Source organism: Chanos chanos, chromosome 4 (assembly GCF_902362185.1).
Source record: "Chanos chanos chromosome 4, fChaCha1.1, whole genome shotgun sequence".
Lineage (NCBI taxonomy): Eukaryota > Metazoa > Chordata > Actinopteri > Gonorynchiformes > Chanidae > Chanos > Chanos chanos.
This window is the reverse complement of record NC_044498.1, coordinates 35,074,325-35,102,001: the sequence shown is the minus strand read 5'-3', so window position 1 is coordinate 35,102,001 and position 27,677 is coordinate 35,074,325. Positions and strand designations below refer to the sequence as shown.

At 39.3% G+C, this 27,677-nt stretch overlaps 1 protein-coding gene across 1 annotated transcript in view; it reads right to left on the bottom strand.

The window, feature by feature from the left end:
* Nucleotides 1-412: 412 nt before the first annotated feature.
* LOC115810334 (inactive phospholipase D5) overlaps nt 413-27,677 on the bottom strand; it is a 31,602-nt gene continuing 4,337 nt past the window's right edge. Inside the window, exons 2-10 of the mRNA XM_030772264.1 lie at nt 11,231-11,367; nt 5,906-6,083; nt 4,582-4,690; nt 4,148-4,275; nt 2,755-2,952; nt 1,685-1,821; nt 1,354-1,522; nt 935-1,022; nt 413-681 (exon numbers count right to left, since the gene is read on the bottom strand). Coding sequence (XP_030628124.1) covers nt 413-681; nt 935-1,022; nt 1,354-1,522; nt 1,685-1,821; nt 2,755-2,952; nt 4,148-4,275; nt 4,582-4,690; nt 5,906-6,083; nt 11,231-11,367 — 1,413 coding nt within the window. The remainder of the gene's footprint in view (nt 682-934; nt 1,023-1,353; nt 1,523-1,684; nt 1,822-2,754; nt 2,953-4,147; nt 4,276-4,581; nt 4,691-5,905; nt 6,084-11,230; nt 11,368-27,677) is intronic.

Sequence of the window (27,677 nt, the reverse complement as noted above, 5' to 3'; positions counted from 1 at the left end):
GGATAAAACAGTGAATCAATTAACATACATTAGTAATCTGAAAAAAGAAAAATCTAGCTATGGAGTACAACTTCACTTTTTTAATCTCCTCTAGACCTCCTCAGGCGATCACCCATTGGATTCCCATTCCGCATAAAATTCTGTGCATAGTGAAAATTCTGTGTGGAATCAAGTTTTGATGATCAATAGATATTAGTCCGAGATAGACTGAAAAAAGGCATGGGTCCAAAATAAAAAGCACATTCATTACTTCATGTTCATAAAATTCTTCTCAAGCAAATCTTCAAGCAAAGGATATAACAAAAAATTTGCAAGGAGCTGAAAGAATTCAAAGATGGGTTTAAAAATAAGATAGTTTGAGGATAATGTCATATGATTTGGTTCTGAAAATGTTTCTGTGACAAGGGACACCTCACAGTGAAGTGTTCTGGCTGTCCTCTCTCTCATGGCTTTCCATCTGGCTTTTGAGCAATGCTTTAGGGAGAATCGTCTGCTTGTTGCATGTGGGGATCTTGTTTGCCTGTAAAGGCTTACTGTAGTTGGACTGCCAGTCCCTCTCAAAGACTGCCTTCAGTTGGTCCACTACAGTAGAATTTCTGTCTTCCACACCTTCGGTCTGACTGATGACCAGCCCCGCACCTGCGTTGTATGCAAACTCATTCCCCACCCAGTCAAAGTTCCCTATAGAGCAATCAACACGACCACAATAACAGTCAGTAACTTGTCATTCAGAAAAGATGCATGAAGATTCAATTACTTCGTTTCTTGATCTACGGGTACAGCCAAGCTTGTGGATGTTCTAATTGTTCAAATCATTTGTATATAGAAAAGCTGATCAATGATATTCCTAATGGCTTAAGAGCTTGAGTCAATACTTTCATCATGAATAAATCAAATTATACAATCAATTAATCAGTAGGGCTGTCCCACTCACCTATGTACACAGTATTATCAGTCACCATGTATCTGTTGTGGTTAATTGCACGAAGCCTTACATTTTGCTGCCGTGGACTGAAGAACTTCTGAAAAAAAAAAGAAAGAAAGAAAACTTGCAGTGAATCCACACTGAATATCTCACTAGGGTGATTTTTACTCCCATGGAATGATAAATGTGATGTCAAAAAGTGACATTTCATAGCAGTCTTCAACAGAAATGCTCTATAGGTTCAAGGACACGACGATAAGATTTAGACATCTAAGTCATGTCAAGTTAACGCTCACTGAACCTGATGATGGATGCTTATGATAAACTGTTGATGTACCAGGTGCTGTGATATATTGTAGCCTAGTCTGTTCTAAGAACCTCTTGACTCTGAGTGCAGTTGGAGGATACAGAGATAGTTGAACACTCACCGCCTCCAGTGAACAGTTAGCCATCTCCATACATAGGGTTTTCAGAGACCAGACAAAGTTAAACGTCAATGGGTGAGTGTGTTCCCAGCAGCTTATAAGCAGACGGACTTTTATGTTTTTCAGAATCAGAGCCTCTCTGAGTTTCCCATCTATGAGTGACCAATACCTGCTAAAACATTAATAGCTAAAGTAAAACTGTAGTCATTTTATGATGAAATCAATAAAAGAAATTTGTTTAAAAAGACAAAAAAAGTAAAACAATGATTCAGAGACAGGGCAAAGTGTGCGTTTTCAGTTCTGCTATGAGAAGAGTCCTTCTGGGAATACTCACTGATGAGGGCTGTTGTTGATGAGGGGCAGATAGTCTGTTATGGATATGTAAAGGAATTTTTTGGCCTCCTGGATGACTCGAAAAATTGCATCAATGTCTCTGGTCCGATCTTTAGGACAGAAGACATCTGGAGAGCTCTAGAGCAAAAAAATATGCCAAACTGATGAGGACTGAAAGTGGTCACATAGCTGTTGTAAACACAGGTACAACACCAGTAAAAAGGTTGATATCCTGGGAGTATTAAAGCAGTCTTACTAATTCATGAATGTAATAGCTTGACGTTCCCTGCTTGTTCTAAACTACTACTGTGAAATTCTTCCCTACAAGACATTAGAACCCAGTGTGTGGGGAGACATTCTAGAAAATTCTGCTGAGGCGCATAAATCTGTGTAATATCTCCATGGCTGCCTGCTAACTACATCTTCAATGACATCATTTACAGGAAACTGTAGTAAACACTTTAATTTATGTTTCCACATTTTTTCCCTTCATTGAAACCACAGTATTTCTTTACTGAATATATGGGTGCTAGGTGGCAAACCTTGAACCCTTGAACCGAGGGATATTTCTTGGTATCAAGGGAGGATAGGTCTAGCGGTAAAAAGTTATCTGTCAAATGAGAGCTGCTTGATAGTGGGAGGAGAGCTGCCCTGAATGTGATGAGAACTTTGATTGATTACAGCTGACGTGCTCCATGTATCAATATCGCAGAGGGGATGATGAATATGTGCCTGCGTTTCAGAGAAATGCATTGATTGGACAATGAGTAAGGCTTCTCTACAGCGAAGTCCAACATGTTCTGTGTTTGTTCTAATGGTGCCCCGAGTTTCAAGAAAAAAATGTGCTCGAAGGTACAAAATGACAGTTTGTAACTAAATTCGCACAAAAGATCATTATACTCAACTCCACCTTTACACTACTTACTAATTCTTTCTGTTCTCATTTTGTTTCTGATTGCCACTTGGAAACTTTTATTCATTTTCAAGGAAACTTTAATCATATTATGTAGCATAACACAGGGACTACCACATGTACAACTCACATGAGCTTTTTAATCAAATGGCACTCACAGATATGAAGGCATTGGCCTTGGTGCTGTTTAGTGAGAGCAAAAGAGTCCTCTCCTTGGTATACAGTGCAGACAGCCTCTTGGACCAGATGGATGGCACAAAGTCCTTATATTGAAGCTGCCAGTACAGGCTGAATATTCTGTGAAGGTCCAGGACGAGGCAACTGCATTCATAAATAATAACGCCAAGCTCCTTCAACTTTAAAAGAGACAGTCATATACATTAGATATACGAATACCTACGATACAAACACAGTCCAATGTTATTAACACACATATACAAAGATATTATACTTGTTGGCAGGTATTAGAAAAGGGAGAATGGTTTATATGCATTCTCCAGTTCATGACAGTCTGCTTCCTCAACATGTACTGAGGAGAAGCGTGGCTGGTTACACAATCTCAGCTTTCACTGTGTGTCAGCACTTTTCAGTAAGAGATCCGTATTTTGTTACGAGAGGAAAATTTTCATGCTGATTGTATGTACTGAGGCCATATAGAGAAATACATGAATAGGAACATCCATCAGTGTAAAACTTGTGCTATGTCATCAGAAATACACTTTCAGAAATGTATAGCACCACCATACAGTTGAACATTTCATGATTGATTTATCAGGGGAAAATCTGTAGTGGACACAGTCATTCCTAGGTAAAGAGTGCAAGATTAAAGTGTAGTTTCTGTATTAATCCCCCACATGGGGTGAAATATAAACAGTACACAGGTTCAGCTGATATTCTCAGATCTAGACCCAGGCCTGGAAGCCAGGTCAGTGTTATACTGCCTTTAATCAGCAACAAAAGCCCCTATATGATCATAGAGAAAAAGCACTTCAGGATTCTCAGCATGCATCCCCCCCCCCTCTCTCTCTCTCTCAGCTGCCTTTATCCCTTCACCTCCTTCCCCTCTCCCATCTGCCTTGGCAGAAGTCCAGCTCAGGTGAGCTGGAGGCATTTCTGACTACTACCCCACAGGTCCAGGATCAGTGAATGCTGCTGCATCCCTCAGTAGGGGTGAACTCAGGGTTTCTCACAGTCCTTGCACATCCCCTCCATACTCATTAGCATTTCAAAGAGGACATTTTCATTCTTTGTGCATTGAAGTTTTAGATAAAACATACACACACTGCTATGCCATGAACAATCTCTTTCATGTACATGACCAACACCTTGCACTGAATGGGTTGAATATAAGAGAATTTTTTTTTTCATGCAACACGTTTCCACTGAATAAGTGAAGAGCTGCAAGAGAAAAACCTTTGAGTAACCTCGGGCATTGAGAGATACTTTACATATTTAGAGTCTGGCTGTGTTTGAGCTACACTGACTAAGGACAGACATTGTAATGATCGTAAAGAAGGAAGAGACATGCAGGGAAACTAAGATGCCAGTTACCGTAGAAAATGATCTCCAGTCCATACCAGCACTGCCAATGTACATGTGTTTCCTGTCTACTATCCAGAAGGATGAATGGAGTTGTCCCTTGGTCAGAGCAGTCATGTTTAGGTAATGCACTTCTGCACCTTTGGAGCAAGACAGTCAGTACTATGAATATGTTTCATTAATAGACAAAGGAAACTGGTAACTATAGAGATGTCACTACTCAAGACATGTCAATACCCTTTTCTTCTTCAAATACATTTTTTAGCAATGGTAGCCTACTCTTTTTTCATGGACGCAGACTTTTCCTTGTTAGCTGAGGAGTCATTAGGACTAGAACATCTCTTGCATTTGAGGTGATGATTGTCAAATTTGGACACACTTTTACTATAAGAGAAGAGCTGTTTTTTTGGTGCAGGGTTGATGGCAATCAGAGAATTGACACCAACCATGGCGAGACAGGAGCTTGAGTTCAGAGGAGTCTGTCAATCCACTGGCCACCTTCAGACTGACACTCTGACCATCAAGCTTCATCAGCCGCTGGAGTAAGAATCGACCCTGTGAATGACAACAGAAACAATGTGAGAGGCGCAGTGAGAGCCAAAACCAAGACACTGAACCTGTTCACTCAATGTATTATGGATTTAGGAGGGACCAGTGACTTATACAAATCCTTCTGTCTCACAAAATGAGCCAAAATATCATATTTTAGCTTTTTACAACAAAGCAAATGAAAAATTGTCTACAGTTATGTGAGTTTATTGGTCTTGCGTTCCTGTGCCTGACCTGCCTCCCTCAAAACAACAAAGCAACAGATGGATTTTAAATATGTCAGGTTTTATTTTAAAAGTAAAGGCAAGACACGCACCGGAAGAGTTTAAGTCCCAGTGTTCTAACAGATGAACGAGTTTAAAACTGGTTCTAGTGGATCCTCTGAAATGTTTTTTTTTTTTTTTGAAACTCACTGGCTCTTGCTGTCCTGTAGAGTTGACTTTTCATTCCTCAGACACGTTAGAAACAATCTTTCTAAGCTCAGGCAGTTAGGTCTGCAGAACCAAGGTTTGTCCCAAGTGTAATTTCCACCCAGCCGACATGCCAGGAGGAGTCATTAAGACAGACACATTCCCTTTTGCGCTAATGAATGGCATGTTTCAGGGGTGAAAACTAAGAACGAGGCTGTTCAAAGCCCATCAACCTCAACTGGTGTCACTCAACTCTCTGCACCAGCGGCAATACTCAGCTACAAAATGCTGGTTAGCTGCTAGGGATACTGAGGTACGGCCAGGTCTTTGTCTGTGGAGGAAAAGACCTTTAATGGCTGCAGAGAGAAGACTGAGTGTGTTTCTCATTTGATTTTATTGCCATAAGGGTAGTGGTTTGAAATCAAGTTAAGGGTAGAATGAGCAGCTTTACTGCTCATATACATCTGCTTGCATATAAAGCTATGATGAATGGTGGTTGAATGTAAAGGTTCAGGATGCGAGAGTACACACGCAATTCTTTTGCAGTGCTATTGTTTTCACATTTCATTGTTTTGTTCTATGCTGTAGTCCACATAATCGAACATATTGGTCTACTTGTTTTTAAAAGAGCTTGAAAGCCTCACATCAACAGAATGTGTTTACTACTACCATTACTACTACCAATACAACTATTGCTATGATCACCATTACTACTACTAGTATTGCCGTTACTGCTACTGCTACTGCTACTATTACTAACAACAGGTTGTGACTTGGTCGTATTTTCTACTCACTTGAGAACCATGGTTACCTGTTTGGCAGAGGGAAAGGTGTATTCATTTTCAGAAGAATTCAGAGACCATCGAGGTGACACAATCTCCACAGATCGCCTGGCCATGTCCAAGAGGCTATGAAGCCCAACACTGAGTGGAATGGAATTGTCCTGGGGAATGGAGACATCCTCTGGAATATTCTCCACCAGCACTACCCTATGGAAACAAAGATTTTTCACATCATCAACAGTGGCTGACTATATATATGGACATCCTTAACTAAATGACTACATGTCACTGAATTGACTACATGTTGACAATGTTTAAGCATAACCATACATTTTGTGCTCATTAGAACATTCTCTTAATTTGAGATATGTGAGACCACGTCACATTCTCTCAAAAAAGTGTTCTCAGAACCTCCATACACTGCACGTGCTCATACCCGTTGTACTAATTCATAGCCATTAAGCTGATTCATTTATTGATATTTCCTTGAGTGAGTCCAAAGAATTGGCTGACAATGATGGAATAACACAAGCCTTTTAGCTGTACTCTTCCAAACACACGGCCAGTCAATATTCAACCAGACCGCCTTAAGCTTTATCTTACCAGCTCATTGATTCAGAGCAATCCAGAGGCGCGTTTGGATTTGTCATGTCTAGAAAAAGCTCGATACTGAGGAAAAGCACAGTAAATCATATACAGCAGTAATGGAAGGACTCAAGCACAGAGTGAACACACCTATCAATTCACAGTTTGCCTGGTTGATTCAGCAAATAGATTCAATTTAACCATAGCTGAGAGAAAAGGAAACAGGATTGCAATTTGAGACAAAAATATACTATGGAAACAAACAGCACAAATAAGATGAACAACCATATTTCTGTTAAAGTAAAACTAAAAACACATTTTCATTTTTCCTCTTAAAGAAGGTGCACCCCGGAGTTTGTAATGAAATGAAATGAAATGAAATATTGTACTGCATTCGAGGATAGAGAGAGCATAACACATATGCAATAAATCTTACACAGGGAAGTTTTTGATCAATCAAAAACTATGTAATTTAATAGCTCTGACAAAACAGCATTAAATAACACATGAAAAGAGAGCAGAAAGTTGCTGAAGTCAAAAGGTTTTATATGTGATGTGATTACTATGATGCACTGTGTCCTTTAAAGGATGGATGGATTCACTGGTATTTTAGATGCCTCTCCATGATAAACGCTGAATAGGTGAAAAGGTTTGAAGCTAGAGATTTGTTCTTTATTTTTAGCTCAGGACAGTGACTCTTCTTTTGTTTCGTTTTGCTTTGTTTTGTTTTTGAGCAGAGTGTCTTTTATGCTTGGTAATTTAAAATTCTGAGAATAGAGTTTTGAGAGACATACAAATAATGAGCAACTTCAGATGCTGTCATCAGTCATAATTCCATTACATTCCAGAACGTGTCCTACATACTAAGTTCTACACTTCTTTGTACATTCCCATATATCCATATGACCTTGTGTAATCAGTTATGCCCTGCTAGACTTGTAGAGGTGTCCTATGATCTAATTACCTTTGAGCTTCACAAATCAATTTTAGCCAGCATAGCTCTGAAGAGAACTGGTATGATGCTAAAGACAGCATTTTCTCTGCCTGTTACCACACAGGCCAATGCCTTCAATGTTTTTTGCTTTGGTCTAGCACTGACACAGCTAATGTGTCTCATTAAGTGATCATCATGTTCCTTATTAAATAAATTAGACATGGGCAAACAATGTTCAACACCTTGGTCCTTATAGAAATCCACTGAAAAACATTTCCTCAAATGATCAAGGCATATTAACTCTACTTTGAGCTGAGCTGAGCTTTCACGTATGAAATCTTCAATAAACATTGTTGTGTTTATTTTGCAATATACCCTATAAACTACTGCAATATCACCTGACAAACTTAATTACTAAAATAATAAACTTAAATACAAACTGATGATTTAAACCTGATGCCTAGGTCTATAAATTTGTTTTAAAGGCAGAAACTGATTGAAATCATGGAGCCCTGGGCATGTTTCCTGTTATATGATGGAGGTACAGAATCTAATGTAAGCTGTATGGAGACATTTTCTGGCACCAGCTCTTCCAGCAATTTCCCTCTGGGGAATGGTAGTGCACACAGGCTGAGACAAACACGCAAAAAACAAGAAAGATGCATAAGACAGAGCGAAATAGGCTCACTGTAAGACTGAGTTAAACCACCTAGTGTGAGAGAATTTTTATTTAAAAAAAAAAAAAAGAGATGAGAAACTGATATGTAGACTGCCTGTAACATAGGACCCAAAGATGGCTTTTAAATGCCAAGCCGTCAGGACATTGCCCAGTATTCAGTTACAAGCTTGACCATTAAACAGCTTTCAATCGATATTTCTCTTCTTCACTGATATTCCAAACCATACAATCGGGCATGTACAGCAATGCACAATTATGACTACATCTGCAATTTAAGCAAAAGTATGTCAGAGATACCATAATCATTCTCGGGTGAGTGAAACACTAGATTGTAACAACTTTCACGTAATCCGTCTCCAGTAGAATCATGCAGAAATGCCTGATACAAACTGACATCTTTTTGTATAATCATTTCAGTGATGGTATGATCTTCACTTGGGTAACCGTCAGTAAATTTCTTCCTGAAGAGGAATATGCTTTAAATGGATGAAACGTGAAAGCAGAACAACTGCTCAGATCAGAGATGCAGCATTATAAGGTTTGTGTGACCTGGATTTTAACTGATAGCCCTGGAAGCAAATAAAGGCTTTGAAAAATGGATTATGTCAGTCTGTCTTGGATCAGAAGCAGGTGGACGGGTAGCTGGTCTACATATTAATGTGAAACCATCATTGAAAATCTGATCTTGTGGCCTCGTTTAGACTCACAGACGCAACAGTGGCCATCAAAGGCTGACATTCTGCTGTGTATTCTTTCAGTGAGAGCTGCCAGATGATATCCAAACGGGGATATGATAGTGGAATGTATCAACAACACCAACTGCACTGACAGACGATGATGTCACTGCAGGAGCCAGCAGGACGGGACAGTTGAAGACACATCTAGATATAACAGTCCTGTTCAACGATGAACCAACCTGCTGACAGACTGCATGGGGCCCGAGGACAGAATGCAACTCTCCCTCATTAAAAGTTCCCTTGAAACCTATTTCATCTCATAGCCGGGAAAGCATCCGAGAGAGAACAACTGCTTCATCTCAGACCCATAATCTGCTTCTGTTAGCGGTTTTCAGTAACACCTAACTTGTTCTTGACAGCTGAAAATGATTATCATTGATAGCAGTTTAATTCTAGATAGTGAAAAAGCCTATGAGGTACTTCATGAGTCATGTAGTTTTTCAAGAGGACAAAATATGTAGCAGTAGGGCAAGCTAGTATACAAGAGTTATTAATTTGGATTTATTTGGTGGATAAAGAGGTGTATCACGCAAGCATGACCTTAACTAGGGTCCAAAGAAACCCAGGTTTAATAAATTGCACCATAAGCCTAACCTTACTGTAACTCTGGGGTAGTTAGTGTCATCTGGCTTAGCTCAGTATAATCAGAGCAGGCACCCTAAATCAAATAACTGTCAAACTCTAACCAGATGTTGATAGTGTAGCTCTTAGTAACACATAAAAACAGTGTGAACAGCAAAAGGAGAGTATTGGGCTACAAGAGGTCTAACGTGGTGTTATAAAAGATTAAAATCTAAAATATCAATGATGCCATGCTAAATGTCATACGACTTCAATACAAAGTTCGGCGTATATCAAACACTGAGGAAATAGTAAAACTTATACAGAAGATAAAGGTCTGCCTGCTCCTTTGAGGGGAGATTTTCTAATTGGATTTTAGGTCTGGGAAATGGATTGATTTTCCTTTAGAGCCTCAGACTCTAGCTGTCCTCATACAATCTATTCATGTGTCTGCAGTCAAGTTCGTTTCCGTAGAAACCGCAAGTCCTGAGATCTTTCACCAGGGACATCATTTTCAAAGTTCAAAACTATTCTGTATGCCTTTTGTGAATCACCAAGCACCAACTGAAAATTATTGCATAGAATACCAATTCACCACCAAATCTACATGAAGTCTCACCACGCACCATAAAAATAATTTTCTGTACATACTCCTAGGTCCATCTTTCCATCTTTCCACTGTAATGGTTTACACAAGAAAATGGAATGTATTGTGTATTTACAGTCAATAAAAAGGATTTTGTTACACCTGCACAATAGCATTAATGCATACAAATTCTAATACAAAATCAACAGAAACTCCCTCTCTTGTTGCGCAGATGTATAAATTCAAAGTCTTGGATGCAGCCCAAAAATAAATAAATAAATGAAAGGGGCCAGCTTAAACCTGCTTGTTTGTTGCTTTGTGTGAAGTTATCATCTCAATTTTGTGGAAATGGCGTGATCAAAGCTAACCTTGATGACAAGAAGAAAGGAACCCAGCAGAAGCCTAATCTCTCTGACTTGCACTGTCAACCAAACAGCCTTTCTTTTACTCTCTGGAGAGAGAGGGGAGAAACATCTGTGCCAGTTCTCCACACTGATCTGATGCCAGGAGAGTAAATGTACCCATTCACCACAGAATTGAAAATGGGCTTCAATATGGCCTGTGGGGCCCCTCACACAAAGAAAAATCAATTTCAACTTTAAAAGTTCGAAATTACATTTTTGACACTTATTGGGAGGAAATGGAGAGAAAAGTGCTCCGGAGGGCAGAGGGAAAATGTGAAGAGACAGTCTGTGGAATGTGCTGGTAAAGAGTTACAAGAGGCAGTGCTTAAAACAGAGAGGAGAATGAGGATCTGATGTAATCAAGATCACTGCATCCAGACAGCCAATCTAGCCTCTTCTCTGAGAATGTTCACTGACAGCCAAGTAGCAGCTGCAGGCTGATTCTCACTGCTACATTTGCTACATCATAATGATGATACTTCACTGGGTAGGAGAGATATGCAATATTTAATCAAGATACTTGCTATGGTAATAAAGCACATAATGATTTGTAAAGTAACCTAATTATGCCCATTGGATGGTGAATTTGAGACATAATGGTGGAGTGTGCTATTACAGAACTAGTCATTGAGAACATAGAGGTCAAAGTTGCATCATCATGACTGGTTGAAGTGATAAAAAAAACAAGATGAAAATAGAAGTCAGATATCTCTAATTTGTTTCAACACTTGAATAACACATTTTGAATGAGTTGCAAATCCATAGTAGTGCACCTGAAATATGAATGACGTTAACATGAGTGAGCCTGGGAGGTGCATGGTCTCTTCTGCTGGTCTAATGATATTTCCGTTGTTTTGGGAGCTCTTACCGGCACTCCTTGCTACAGTTGTCCTCCGTGATGCCATCCTCATCCTCTCCCCACACATCCACTGCTGAGAATATCAAAGCGACCAGGACAGCAAAACAGCACACCAGGGCAAAGATCACAATGCATTTCTGCTGAGACTGCATGAAAAAGAAGAGAGAAAGAGAAAAAAACATTGATTCTTAGTTATTTTTATTCACTGAAGGTTGCCAAAGAGCAACTATTGTTCCCAGAGGTTTTCAAGATTTATTGAACAGCATGGCGAATCAAATTGTTGCCGTAATTACCTAAGGGTTTATTCACTAGCATAAACATCTATGAGTGCATGCTTCTTTTGTTTCAGGGGATGCATTGTATGAGGTGTCTGACCAGAGGTTAATGTTCTTTCAGATATTATTGATCAGATTTGGAGTGAATTTAGACAGTTTCCATATGGTGGTAAAGTGGTCCTTGAATCATTAATGGACAGAACAGAAATTGTTGCTAAATGAAGGAAGGGGGCTGGAACAGATGGATTGTGGTGGAGATGAAGCTTTATGTTCAATAAACTCCAGCCCACACCGATTCATAGCAAATGACTGAATACCACAAATAAAATAAGCAAACTAATGAATATTTAATGTTTTTTAATCTGTCAAAGAAATGTGGCTATTTCTTGATGGAATATATTTCCAAAGGAGAGATGAATGTCCTACTACTATTTTGTCACGTATATGATTAGTTCTCAGTTTCAGGAGTAAGACCTTCTAAAGATCACCCAACAATAAATATCTTTTTTCATTTGCGTAAATTCTGCATTTATAGTTGAATAACATATCTTGTACTCTCCCAGGTGCTCATACATTCTAATGACAGGGCATTGAGGATTACAAGTGGTGAAATACAAACAAGAGTACAGTTTTTGGTTGGCACAAAATAGATCACAGAAATAATGCATGTACAGCTAAATTTCAAAGATGCAAGTACAGTTACTTTATCCAAACAGAGTAAGATACTTAATGTCTTAGATTCACCAGAGAGCAAGAAAGTCCAACAAGTTTGTGGCATTAAATCAGTAGATTATATATCCCACAATGCAGTGCAGTGAAGCTCAAATGACATTTTAATGTAAACAGAGCCCCTAAAGTATAAAGTGTTTATTTACAATACACAGAGAGACGGTCAGGTGATGGGCAACACCAAACTTGAGTCTCTGCCAGCTTTGTGTGAGGCAGAAGTCCAGAATCAATAGCCCCTAAGCAATAAAACTCTGAGAGGTAGAAGGTCCAACAAAGCTCGACCCCTGATTACAACGATTATGAGCCAGAATATCCAGTCTTAAGCATCCTGGCGTTTTGTACACAACCTCCAGTTCCTCAGTTAAAACAAAACAAACAAAAAAACCCCAACAACTAAGCGCTCTAACCTGGGATTAGAACCGGATCATTAAAAGAACCTCCTAATTCTGCAAACCAAACACTACACTGCAGTGCCTTATGTCAATACAGATCCACTTCTAGATATGTCACATCTTCGAAACCACAGCTTGCTGACTTACAGCAGGGGGACAGTCCTCTGAGCAGCTTGAAGAGACTGTCTCAAAGCTTTTAAGTCGCTGTCTCTTTGAAGAAGCCGACCAGAACGTGGCACTTGGCGGCATTCCCATGAGGGGGACGCAAGTAAATGGAAAGTTTGTGAAATAGAACACAAAACTATGCTCAGGAAAAGGATGTTGGACCTGTCTGGTGGTGTCATTTTTGACAGCAGTGCTGTCTTTCCATGAAATGTTTAACATCTGTCGTTGAGCTTGTTTACATTAAAGGGGTTACAATTCTAATTCCCTGTTTATTTAAAGATGGTCTGTTAATGCCACATTTCCTCACTGCTGCACAGCTAGTACAAACGACCCCGAGACTCTGAGGTCAATATGAGATCTTTTTCACAATCTGAATTAAGCAACATAGCTTTGTGGAATTAATGCCCTTTTCACAGTCCTTCAGTCCAGGCGAACAGAAAACAGCAACTCAGATAGGTTATTACATCAGGTGTGTTTGATTGCCTTTGGCCATATCCATCGTGTCTTGTGCATGAAAATTCACAAGAAATATTGAACAACAACAACAACACAATTGTGATTTGTTTGTCTACCAACAAAAAGAGGCAGAAAAACCACAAAACCCTGAATATATAACTCATAAACCAACGGTGTAGTTCAAGTTTAATGGTGCAGGATAAAATATGTTTGTCAGCAGACACAGGTATGTAGTCTTCAAAAACTGGAAAAAGGAAGGAGAATGTCTCTTTCCTGCTGCAGGGATACAGTAAACATTTGGCTGAATGATAGTCTTATGCTATAGATTAAAGACATTTCTAAAATTACCAGTTTAGTATGGGCAGGGCTGGGTAAGATTACTTTGAAATGTAGTCAGTTAATGAATACAAATTACATTGTAAATTTTTGTAATTAGTAACGTAATCCACTGGATTACAAAAAAATGTAATCTAGTCTGAATACTTTTGGATTACTTTTGGATTACTTTGAAATCAAACAATGAAAATAATGCACCTTATACTAAAAAAAAAAAAAAATGGACGCAGCCACAAAAATTTGAGTTCCACAAATATTCTTTTTTCTCTTTAAACATCTCAAGAGATTTTCAGTGCAAATAAAATGCATTTTGTATATTCAGCATTTACAGTTGGTCAAATTAAACAGTACTGGCACAAACTACAGGTATACTGTGTGTGTGTTCTCCAATGTGTGGGATGCTGTTTCTTTTTGCTGCTGTTTCTTAATCAAAGGCCACATTGAGGACTTTGCTCTTATAACGCAAGAGGAATGCTTACTCAAAATGTTCATCTTCCATTTTCAATGTAAATAAAAAGGAATAAAAACTCCATTATCCATAAATCATCTTTAAAAACAAAAACAAATATTAGGTTGGTCACCATTAACAAAACTGGCAACCTGGCACCCTGAGAGGAGTAACTCTGATGTACAGTAGAACATATTTGGCATTTAGAATTGGTCAAATCAAATTACCTACAAATTACTTACAAAAACATGCTGGCATAAATGTCCACAGGTGTACTGTATTGTTTCTTTTAAGTTTTTGTTGCTGATGTTTTCTAATCAAAGGACACAGGAAGGAGTTTGAAATTGTAATGCAAAAGGAGCACTTACTCAAAATGTTCATTTTAATTTTAAAATTGCCATATTTAAAGATGTAATACAAATGTAATCAAGTAATCTTTGACAATGTAACTACAATCTAATTGCACATTTTTTCAAATGTAATCTGGGCTGATTATAGTTACTTATTTTTTGGTAATCTGATTACGTAACCCGTTACTGCTCAACCACGAGTATGGATTTTGGAAATATTGATATAAAGAAAAATGCACATATATGCTATCAATATCAGCTCTGGACTGTGCAACCCTTGGAAAAAAACCCTTTTTTTAGTACTTCTTTGAACACCATCTGACCAAAATAGATATAAAACTCTACAGTAAGCATTAATATTACGTTGCACTAAAGAACAATTCTGCATTAGTGCTATTAATGGTACCATATCAAATCACTGGTTTTAGAACTATCAATGTATAAATACACTATCTATGCTAAAAAAAAAGGTAATATCATATCTTATGGTTATATCTGAGAAACTTTACAGTGAACGAGAAGAACAACAGGGCATGGAATATGAGGCAAAAAAATTTAATAACCTGTACAAGTGTAACTGGCAGCAAGACAGAGGAGAACTTCAAAAAGAACTTTGACTCAGCATTTTCTGAATTTAGACCTTTCTAGTCATGGGATTTCATTTTCCATTACAATACAGGCTTGATTTGAAAACAGCCAAGTACCTGTCTGCCGCTGTAGACTATGTCTACAGACCAATGCCTCGTCATTTCTCTTTGCCTCTTTTTTATTAGATGCCAGGGTAAGTCTGATTGCAACTGAAAATGAATGTATACTGGTGTTACTAATCAATAAATATGTCCACAAGGTATTGTCTCATTATCTTCTCACCACGATTTTCCAAATCTGCTGACCTGGTGCAAAAGGAAAATGAACAGTCTTTTGACTTTGCTGGGGAAAACTAATACTCTGAAGTTTGTCAAACTGGGAGAGAAAAGACTGGTATAGCATCTCCGCAGCACTTCTCATTTGTAACAGCATAATTCCACACAATGACAGCATGACAGAAAACAGATGCACACCAGACGGTCTATCCACCCAACACAGTTATGAGTTCATTGCCCCTGAAAGATTTCAGCAACTGCCTGTGGGCCAGAACTGATGTGCTTCTACTCGAAATGAAATACAGTAACATACAATAACATGTCCGGTGGTCGAAAGAAAAACTGAAGGTATTATGCAAAGCTTTAACAACTGTAACCACTGTATTCATACGGTAAAACTTTATGCACAGTCTGGCCATTGTATAGGTATGTGTGTTCAATGCAAACAGCAAGGAACACTTTACACAAGTTTAGACTCATACCATAATAGCAAGACATGATTGATGATGGTTATCAAGGCAAAAAAAAAAAGAAGGGGGGAGGGGGGAGGGGGTGCTGCCTGATTCTGAGACAGAAGCTGCTAATTTACAATGGGGGCCAGAGGTCTTTGCAATTTGCAAAATACATTCACAAGCTTGGTGAAAGGTCCTTGTCACCAAAAAAGGGGTCAAATTGTCTCCGTCTTCTATGTACAATATTATCCTGCTGCATAGAATCAGCGATTCAAAATGTAGCACTTCGGTGTTCATTTAGAATTCTTCGGTGTTCATACAGAATTGGAACCAAGGAATGGTTAGTCTCTTTTCACACCTCAGTATGACCAGCCAGCCAGATACGTTTATTCTGCTGCATATATTTAATCCTGTGTTGGTTCTAATCTGTGGTATTGGATTTCATTAGCTACCTGATTCATCACCAAAGCCACCCAAGTGAACAAACCATATTGTAATTATAATTTACAGTACAGTGAGGGCTTAGTTCCTAAACAGATGGGAAATAAATATAATAAAAAAGTACAAAGGGATGCAGTCAAAAAGATGAAAAGAATTGTGGCAGTGTTTCGCTGAATTTTATGATGTGCATTAAACTGTCACAGTGTTTCATGTCTGGCAAAAAAGACCCTGTAATATCTGTAATATATCAGGTAAATTTATCTCAGAGCGAATATTCCAGATTTTGACAGTTTTCCTCTTATGAGAGATATACTACTGAGAATGACTGTAAGTTATGTTGTCACTTTCTGGTGGCACTCTGACATTATACGACTCTTACCTTTGTCATCCTGATGTTTCACAAACCTGCAGCTCCTAGTGGGTGGCACAGTTTGAGTCTGATTAGCTAGAAGAGGTGTAATGTGGTTCGCTTCATGAAATGAGACATGCCAAAGAGAGATATTGGCTAAATTTACCATAAGAACAAACAAATGCATCATTGAGCTTTTAGACCGCTGGCTGATGTAAGGATACCAACACCCAAAAAACCCCCAATTAAAATAGGTCAAGACAGACACGAAACTTAAAATCACTATTTGTGTAAACATACACATCATTTAAAAAGTAAACACAGGCACCATTTGAAGTTACAGACTTGAATATCACAAAGGAAGCTTAAAGCATTTCTGAAAATGTTACGATAAATGGAAGCCAGGACATCTTCTAGCTACTGACTCAAAAATAGCTTGGTAATACAATAGCCTAGTGTTAAGTTGATCCTCTGTGGGTTTGATTCAGGGCTAAATCCGCTTCCTGAATAATGTTTCAAGATATCCAACTCATCCTCTTGACAAGTACAAATGCCTCTCTCTAAAGGCAACTTGTGCTGAAAGCTAGATTACAGTCTTCCACAGGGAGACAAGACAAACATTCTGTTTATTCATAAACAAAAGACCATTCTCTCTATATTTTTATAGCTAGTTACAATACCTGCTTGTCAGAAACTAAAGCTAGACTGTGAATTGTTATAAAATTTTGTCGTTGCCTAACAAAGAGCACAGGAGAAAGAATGATATAAGCAAATCTTCCTGCACCTGATCATTACACTTGCTTTACCAATGATTTAGCCTCTTGGCCCCTCCATAGATATAATGTCCCACTATTAATTGGGCTCAATTACTTACAAGTGTGGCCATTGTGAAAATACAATGAGATTTTTAATCTAAAAAGCTCCTCAACAATTCTGTAAGTGATGTTGTCTCGTAGATTAGTATCAGCCACCACGAAGGTTTCTTCATCTCCATAAATAAGGTAACGCCTGTTGCGCTAACAAAGCCTCAGTGATTCATAAACATGAAACTTGGGAAGCCCTTTATCTGTTTAGATGATCTTTCCATTCACTCTCATCCTCACAGGTGTTTGAGACCCTGACACATTCACCAGTGCCCGGTTCCCGCACACACATGGCATTTGGAAGGTAGATTTGTTGATTCCTTGCAGGACAGTCGTTGAGTCAGACATAAAGAGTGGTTCTGTTCTGCTCATCGTCACAACAGAAAGGCAACAAAATGAACAACGCTTTTGATCTCCGAAGCAGACTACACAGTCGCACCCGCTCACAGCTTGGCTGCACCTCTCGACTTTTCCACTCTCCTTCATGCTTCACAGTAAAAACAATGACTGTTTAAATCATAAGTACGGCACAATAAATCATTCATTATGGCATAATTCAGATCCACTTCATAAGGGCATATATTAGACATGACACCAGCAAGTTGCGATTTCCCAGGTTCGAGCAGCACTGTGCTTGTTCCAACACAGTACCTATTACCAGATACCCTGAACTCTTCCAACCCATTAACACATTGTCTGTGGTTCTTTTGACTTTGCTGATGTTGAATCAGAAGTGATCAATGACTTTGCATCAGGGGAGAGGACATGAGGCACAGGGTGTTCATCACAAAGAAGTAAGACAGCGCAGTGGTGATTTGGCCAAATGCCAGGTCTGTCGGTTTGTATCAGAGGTTGTGGTTGTACAGCTTTATCAATCAATGAAACATCTGCCATCAACTACAGCTACAGCCGAAGAACAGAATTAGGTGTCACGGATCAAATCAAAATCTATTAGTTTGATGCTGGGTATGTTGGACCGTATACCAGAATGAGGGGGGAGGGAATCTTATAGAACAGCTCAATTAAATGAAGCGAAGGATCTCACAAGTCAACAACCTTCATAGAGGATTTATGTGGATTTTTATTGGGAAAAGTAGAGCTACACACTGAAATGAAAAAAACAAAACAAAACAAAACAAAAACCCTGTTCATTCTTTTTTTTTTCCACCTTGCCTCTTCAGGGTCTAGTGGTTTCAATGCACGACACAAAATTTAGAGAGAATCCACAGCTGATACCATGGTTTGTGAAATTGCTTTGCAAATCAGAATTGACTCGTCCAGTGACAATACAATATCTCTGATGTAACCCAGAGGCAATAGAAGGCTCAGTTCCAATAAATAGAAGAGTCTAAAATATTTGGAGGAAACGTTCGTCAATTTCCAATCAGCAGGGGACTCTAGACTTACTGCTGTTTATTCGTTCCATCTGGAATCAGTCCCCAAAGGTTAGTGCTGATTGTTTAGAGTCCCTGTTGGCACAATTCATCACTCTTCTCAAATCCTAGGTGTCATGTTTTCACAGAACATGGATGCAGGCTTGGTTTCTGAGAAGCAATTTACAATATCAATTTAAACATGTTACAAGTGATATATTGTCTGCCATACTGGTAAGGTCAACATGTAATTTATGTGTCTGAGTAGCTTGGCATGAACCAGTCAAGGCTGACTCAAGATGTGGTCCAATGGGAGACGCTTTTAGTAAATTACATTACTTCTTCTGTTAGTCTGATTCAGGAAGAAACTTGAGCTGGCCTGAGTACTCACAGCCTTTGATAAACGTGCATTGAATAATATATCGAACAAGATTTTTGAGCTATCATTTCTATTAAATAAACTTCTTCTATAGGCATTCAGATACCTTATCGGATTGTCTAACAGCATACTAAAATCCAGTGAAGATCCATATCCATGTGTAGACCCAGTAAACAACAACTCTTCTTAATTAAACATTACACATTATGGAAGCCATCAGAGTACATTTCAGTCTTTCTTTCTTTCTTTCTTTCTTTCTTTCTTTCTTTCTTTCTTTCTTTCTTTCAAACAGCTAGTCACTGTAGTTACTCTAGTGAGAAAGACAATTTCCATGACCTTTCTAACTGCTTCGGTGACAGACGATCTTAGCTAACATTTGGCTGGGGCAACAGGGTTTCTCTGCTCTTTCATGAGAATGAAAAAAGCTTTAAACAGCACAGACTGCAAGGCCTTTTACTCCCTATGGAGAATCCATATTTTCAAGTATAAATGAATCACTTATGTGCTGTCATAAATTCTCAGTGGCCTGTCAGAGATGCATGCAATACAGAGATGGATAGTATTTATAACCAGGTCAACACAGCAAGGTAGAAACATGCACTATTTAAAGTAGTATACATTTAGAATCGATTCCTCCTGATTTTCAGACGGGGTATTTTTCACCGTTTGGTCGCTGGACCAAGAAAGACAGGAGCCTGCGTCTGTCTCCGAGCACTGATTATTGATCGTGGCCCGGACCTCTTTTGATCAATATGTCAATTAAACCTCCATTAGAGTGACATGGGAGCCAGGGCTCCAGACTATTTCTCATGGGAGAGAAACCTGGGCTATTCTTTCCTACAGCAGACTACCGCTTCCCTGGGAGATTTCTGCTCAAGCTTTCTCCTATCGGAGAGTCACTGGCGTGGAACGCGGAGGAAGACTTGTCAGAATGGCCTGAGCACCAATCCCCCTGCCTTACAAAGACAGGACCGATTCATAGGTCATGCATTTTGACCAGTCTCCTGCTCTCTGTCAAAACAGAGTGGTCTGAATCGTATCGTATGACAACACTTTGCTGTCATGGCTCATGTTAAGAAGACCATCCTTAAGTCCTAGCAACGCACTCCTTTTTTTTTTTTTTTTTTTTTTGCTTACAAATGCAATATATATGTGTTCTTCCTGTCTTTGCCCTCACTGTATATCTCTTCAAGTATTGTGTTGCAACCAGCATGTCAGTCTCAGCCATGTGCTAACAGATTTAGTTAGTGTGGATTCAGCAGCTTCACTGAACCGCCAGACACAAACCCAGGCCCTGTCTGATCTGTTTGATCTGTTCTCACTTGCCCTGGAAGAAATAAATGCTCGACACATGCTGATCTTCACTGTTCAGTAACTAAGAGATGTCATCAAAAGGAGGTTTTACTGCCAGACAGTCCAAAAGTAATAACTCTACTGTTTACTGCAGCTCCTGAATGGAAACTGAAAGTTGGTTCACTTTGGTATTTCAGTCTAAGTCAAGGTTGTTGTTTTTGTTTTTGGGGGGAAAACTTGCATTCAGCAGATTGCAAAGCCTGGGGTTCAAAGAATACCTTTTAACAAGAGCTTTACCTTAGATTCCAAAATGATGAATCGCTATCTATAACCAAGGTCTTACGGTTCAGTGATCTGTCTGATGAGGATACAATATATAATACGTGGTTGGAAAATATGAACAATTTCAGTGCATTTCATAGGAAAATACATAAAACGAGGTTTAAACCAAAGAATTGAACCCTGGCTATTTTACTAGATTCTGTCTTTATATTTGGTTTAACTGACCCAGACCACAGACTACCTTTGGGAGAGGAGAACAGATCTCAGGAACAGGAGGTAAAATGTAACATGTCTCCTCTTTGCTGTTCATTTTCTTAAACAGTTACCATGATTCAATCTAGGAAAGGACCAAACCTCATAGCCTGTGTCCTGTCAAGGCCTGATTGACTGACCTGGCATCTTTCTACCATTAAGACTGACAGTGATGCAGTTGCTAAACTTGGCCTTGTCTACCACAGGAAACAGGAGGCCTGATCTTGACAGCACATGCGCTAATGAGCTGGCAAATGTTACAGTGACCTACAATTCCTGTCAATCCCTCACAGACTGGACCAAAGAGTTGTCAAACTGAACATGAAGCTTACTGACCAATACGCTATGCAAGTACAGCAATAGAAATGCCCTATTAGTAATTATGTGTTGACTGCAAAATTATACAAGGAAAGAAAACATTTGTAATTAAACAAGAAAAAAAAGACAATGTGCTTGAGTGATAGCTTAATTTCTAACTGCAGTAAAATGACATGGCAGTTGATTAGTTTCCTTGTCTGGAAAATGACTCTCATGTGATTAGAATAAGGGCAGCTGCTCTCATTTTATTCCTGTAATGCTTTCATATGCAAGAGGCATTGTAATTGTCTGAGAGCACTGTGTGTGCGCAAGAATGTACATGCATGCATACAGAATAGGTTTAATATTTCAGTCCTTTGTCTAAGCAAGATCATCATCACAAATGTAATCTGCAGCCTATAATGAACATCTGATCTCCAAACACAAAGTTTTGAAACCCTCAACTCCCTGATGTATACGCCGTTGTTTCTGAATGCAGATCCATTATACGTGTCTTCGTTAATGTACACCTCTGTGAACTTGATTGAAAAAAGATTCATAGAAGAGACAGAGACAGTTTATCACGAACCCAAGCCTATTACTCAATTACACATACAACTGTTTATGAAGAAGAATCCTACTTTCATAGTGATGTAAAATGAATTTTAAACCAGGACAAGACACCGTATCATTAGACAAGGTAATAAATAATAGCGCTTGTTCCACAGTGTTTTGACCAATTAAAAATCCCATGCTTTGAAGGCAAATGTCCGGGGAACAAATAGATAATTAAAACTCAGGGATAATTAATGTCCTTATAAAACAGGGAGTACACAAGATATCTCAGATATCATTATCTTCCCAGCACCTTCATTTGATCTGTCCATGTAAGTAGCAGCTCCAGGGTGGATGATAAATGGTTGGACCAAGCCCTTAAAACAGTAATGTTAAGTTCTTTTCACTGTGCAGGTCTATAAGTTGCTAAGTGAGAGTATATTGCCTGTTTGCTTTGGGACACAGTAACCTCAGCAGTTCTGACAGTGACTGATTCTGAACTATGTTGTCCATATGTTCTGAGGTTCTGCTTTATGTGTGTGCAGCCGAGAGCAGCCTGACCTCCTGTCCTGGGAAAGGAAGATTGCTGGCGCATTGCTGTACACATTCACAAACTCTGTGGGAATCTGCTTGCAAACTTTCCCTTACTGTAGCTCTAAATAGACAACTAAACTATGTCATAGATTATGTCAGAGTTACACAAGGATTTCTAACAAAGCAATATGTCAAATGATATGTTGAGAAAAGTTTCACCGTGAAAACTAAGGAGTATAGTGGGATAAAAAAGAAAAAAGAAAGTTTCTCCACATAAATATATAAAATCTAATTGGACTGATGTCAGTAAAGTTAAACATGTGCTGAAATCGTACAGTCACGAACATGCAGTATGTGGTAACGTCCTACTAGCATCACAATAGCGTGATACTCAGTCTGGGGACTTGTGTCTTAGCAAAAGGGACTGTAAAGGAACACTATTAGTGTTCCAGCTATTTCTGCATAAGCCATAAACCTTATCCATAAACAAAGACACAGACACTATTAACCTTCCAGCTACTTCTACATAAACCTTATCCATAAACAAAGACACAGACACAAGCATTAAAACACCGCAACAAGGAGAGCCTGCGTGCTAATTCATCACAACTAGTGTTCTACTGGTGTTAAATTGTCCACAAAGAATGTTATATGCAGTATACGCTGCCATAAAAACCCTTTAGTTTGACATCAGGCATTTCTGTGCCTTAGTCACAAGCTGACTGTGTCTGTTCCGAGAGTTGTTTTGTGTCAGCGAGAGACAGGACTTCTCTTCTCAGGGACACGTATTTGTCAGTGTCATGTTCTATATCAACCTCTGGTGGCAGTTTTGAGCTGTGAGACTGAAAGAGTGACAAGAGTTCTAAGTGCTGCTCTTTGCACCCTCCATTCCCTGAGTGAGCATCTTTATATAAAACACAGGACGTCCAAAATGTTCCCCCGACTCCAGGCTTTAAATGAAAAAAAATTTTGAAATGAAAACAAAAGTCAACAACAACAACAACAACAACAAAAAACCAAAATCTAAAATCTAGAACAAAGCATCATCATTAATCTTCATCAGCATGTTCTATCTATGGAGCTATCCATCATAGCACTCACTGTTCCCCAGCCTGTTTTCATGCTTCTCACACCTCAGTCAAAATGTCAACTCCTAAACACCAGACACTGCCAAGGTGTAGCAGTTCATTAAACATTTTCACTCATCTTTTTTTTATGCCTAATGGCAGAATTACATGCTAAATTAAACTATTTGGATGTTATTTGAATTTCACAAGAACAAACATGAGTAAGTTGTGTGTGTGTGCAGTGATGAAATATATCTGTCGAGTGCACACTGACTTTTTAAAACACATCCTCGAGTTTCAAAACTCCAAGGGAGCACAGCCCGTATATGTAATCATAATCAAAATAATAATGGACATGCCCTATTTACTGACTGTGCAAAAAGATGCCAGTGTCAGTGTTCATGCTGATGGCAGGTGAAACAGAGAGTTGTAACTGAAAGATGTTGGCGAGGCATGCCTAAACCATGTTGGCAAACTCAGAGTGAGTGAATCTCACCTTCATGTTGCAGTCCTGTATCAGTAGCCTAGACTGTGCCTCATTTGTCCCAGAGAATCTGTTTGTTAGCAGAGAGAAAAGAGAGTCCCCTCACACACTGTTACTTTGCTCTGGCTCCTGGCTGCCGGCTCTTAGACATTGGAAGGAATCCAAGTGAAGAGTGTGATGCACAGTTTTGTAACAGGAAGCTATAACATTCTGGCATTATGATATCTGTCTCTCTGTGTCTGTATCTCTCTCTCTCTCTGTCTTTCTCTTTCTGATAACAGCTATAACTCCACCCTATGGTGTTGGGCAGAGAGAATGCAGAGTGAGTGAGAGAAACAGGGAGAGATTACAGTTGTTCCATCCCTCCGAAGATCACAGGACACGCCTCCCCAATCCATTCTGTCCAATATCATGCATTCCTGACTTTAGCCCCTCCCCCGTAGACGACCACCCCAGTGACTGTAGCAGAGAGAAGCTCCAGCCAGTGGTATTCAAGACTACTGTGTATGAGTTAGGCTTGCCAAAAGCCTCCCGTACTCTCACTCCACTACATACACTCACGCACTTTTACTCTCTCTCTCTGACACATGCACACTCATAGACACACACACATGCACGCCGCACACACACACACACACGCACGCACGCACAGACACACACGTTGCTAACCACAACGCTATACCTGACATGAATGCATAAACCTCTCTGAACTGATTCGGTGTTGTTTGTCTTTCTTTTGGGAAATCAGTATTGCTTCTCTCCAGTGCACATGACAGATTGTTAGATTCACATTTAAGACATTGTTGGTTGAATTCTGTAGAGACTGTTGCACACAGGGCAAAGCTGCTTTAAATCCCACTGACAAGTAGCCAAACGAAGGAGGAGATGTGAAGGGGGGAAAAAATCTGTGCGGTGTAGATTTGGTTTCAGGCAGTAATATATGTGTACTAACATCCACAGGAGTTCAGGGGCAGCATTCTAATGAGTTTTATCTCACTTGAATACCATACCAGATAAAAGTAGCTAAAACATTATTCATCTGTAAAGAAGTGAAAGAGCAGTAAATACACTGCATTTTTATTTGGCTCTGTAGAGAGCAGCCAAGAACAGCCCCAGGAACAGCCTTGTCTCGTTACAGATTTCTGAGCACTGCTTGAGACCAAATAATTAAATTGAGTGGGCGTGTCCCTAATAACCCTGTCATGCTTTTTTTTCTTTTTTTTTTTTTGCCAGAAAAATCTACACAATTCATTGTGGAGCTCCAGTGTGTTTGCGCAGTCAGGGGAGACATGCAGCATCTGTTTCCCTCTTTGGGCAGTGGAGCGAGAGAGAGAGAGAGAGAGAGACATTGTGTGAGAGAGAGATCGAGTGACTGAATTTCAATGAATGCTCTACGATTAACAAGATGTCCAGCTGTATACACTGCAATGTCCAGAGAGGAGATATATGTAAACTTAAACGGCCATGTTCCCCGTTTGGTTGTACCATTTATTAGAATTTGTTGATAATGACCCTCCATATTTTAAGCAAATCTCATTCTGCCTTCGTACAGCACAAACACTCAAACGCTCTGTTTTATTTAATATTTTATGGACACAGACTCCAGTCAGAGCCAATGGGCTTTCTGCAGATATAGCAGACCAAATGGGAGTGTCTTTGCTTGTGTGTGTGTGTGTGTGTGTGTGTGTGGCCATGCCTGCGTAAGAGTGTGTAAAGGTATGCGTCAGGTCCGACAGAGGGAGCCCTGTGCCTGTTTTTGACGGACGTTTCATGTGTAAGCTGTGAACAGTACATTATTTAGCCAGCTCCACCTCCACAACTGAACCACACATTTCCACAGCAGCTTAGCATAACATGCATTTGTCAGAGCCCTAAATCCAAATGTTCTGTGAGCTGTATACAGTGATGTCAGACCTGATGCACACCAACAGAGCTGTATACAGCCCATAGAACATTTTTACCATCAGTCTGCTTTTGACTGATGTTCACCTGCCTGGTCATTCTCATTCATTGAGTTGTGTAAAGTCTGATGTGTTCAGCACACGATCCCTACATTAGAGCTGTTTTTTTACCTGATATGTTCAGTGTGCCATCTCTACATTAGAGCTGTTTATGTCTGTGTGACCCACAGATGCCGTTACATGTGTTGGGTTTATGTTATGCATTGCAGCTTAACGAAGGCACTTGTAAGGAATATTGGGAAATTTGGCTGACCGTGTAGCTCTCGGGCTATTAGAGGAAACTATAAACACCTCCAATGCCCTGAGTCAGGACAAGAAAACGCGGGCATCGCCGGATATCAAAGTCAGGCTAAACATACATGTCAAAGATGGAGTAGATGATGGAGGTTGAAGGAGCCTCAGAATGAGCCAGATGACTGATAAATTGCTTGAAGCCGGAGATTTCAAAGCTGCTCCAGCTTTTCAGCTGTAATAGCGTCATTGCATCATTAAAACAGACCAAATGTTCTACGTGGTAATGATGCCTCTGTAAAATGATTCACTGAATGAGAAGTGATAAAATGTCAGTGACTCAGATGAGCTTGCTGAGTAAAGTATGTCCGCAGAGAACAGAAAGATCAGAGAGCTTGAAGGAAAACAAGAAGAAAAAAAAGACTGATACTCCTGATTGATAAGACTGATAAGACGAATGTATTTTCAGGGAACTGTTATAAGTTATCGTTACCAAACAAAACCCTCCTTTTCCAAAAGACTAAGGGGAGGGGAGACTGAGAGGTTAAAACACAGGCAAGATCTTATCTAGAATGAGAACACATTCAGTGGCAATATCACATAGCTTACAGGCTTTGCTCTGCTCCATTCAAGATTCATAATCTTGGAAACTAAGCAATGAAAATAAACGTGAGGCAGAGACATAAGGTTTTGGGGAGTTTTTGTTGGCTGATGAGTAGCTGGCTGAGCATTATGCAAAATTACAGTGTATACTGGTAATACGATTTAGTACGTCACTAAGCTGTGCCAGGGCAAATGTCTCACAGAGAATATTTATTTTAAAATGGCATTAATAAAGAATAAGGCAGCCCAGAATCAACAAAGTCAATATTACTTAGATTACAGTCAGTTCAGTGACGTATTAAGGATCATCCTTCTAAGTCATACAAGAGTAAAGGACTGGAAAAGTTTTTAAATAACATAAAACCAAGAGTGAGGTCAAAGACAGAAGCAAAACAAACTCTTCTTTCGTGCGTCAATCCTCTTTCACTCTCTCTAAATTTTGCTTCCCAAAAATCACTTCTCTCTCTCTGCGCAAAGAACAATGCGTACCTCATATAAACCAGATGACGCTCAGATAAAGGTTGATATTACCCAGTTGCCTGTGCGAATAGTCAGTCCCTGAAATGTTTTATGACTGCAGTGTGACAGAGACTCATTGCTCATAAAACCGTTTCTCTGGTTTGTACTTTCAGGGGGCTGAAGATAAATAAATGCCAGAGATGTTGTCTAATGTCTCACCATGCAATACAGAAATTACAATTTCCCCTGGATACGACACTTATCACTTTGATCTTGAATTATCTCTGTAGCTTTTTTATTCTTGCTTTAAATACGGAGAGCAGCAGACATCATAAACAATCCATCTGCGTTACATGATTAGCTGTTGAAGAATGATGTAGAGTTGTGTCCAATTCATAATGGAAATTCAATGAAGCGTGATTAGTGACTGATCACAGATCATCATCAACTGTGATATATTTATATGTAAAGCAAGGGCTGATATAACTTTAGTGGATTAAGGTTCCACACTGGAAACAGCGGCGTTACTGGTTGAAATCCCAGGTAAGGCATCTTGGGATACAGACT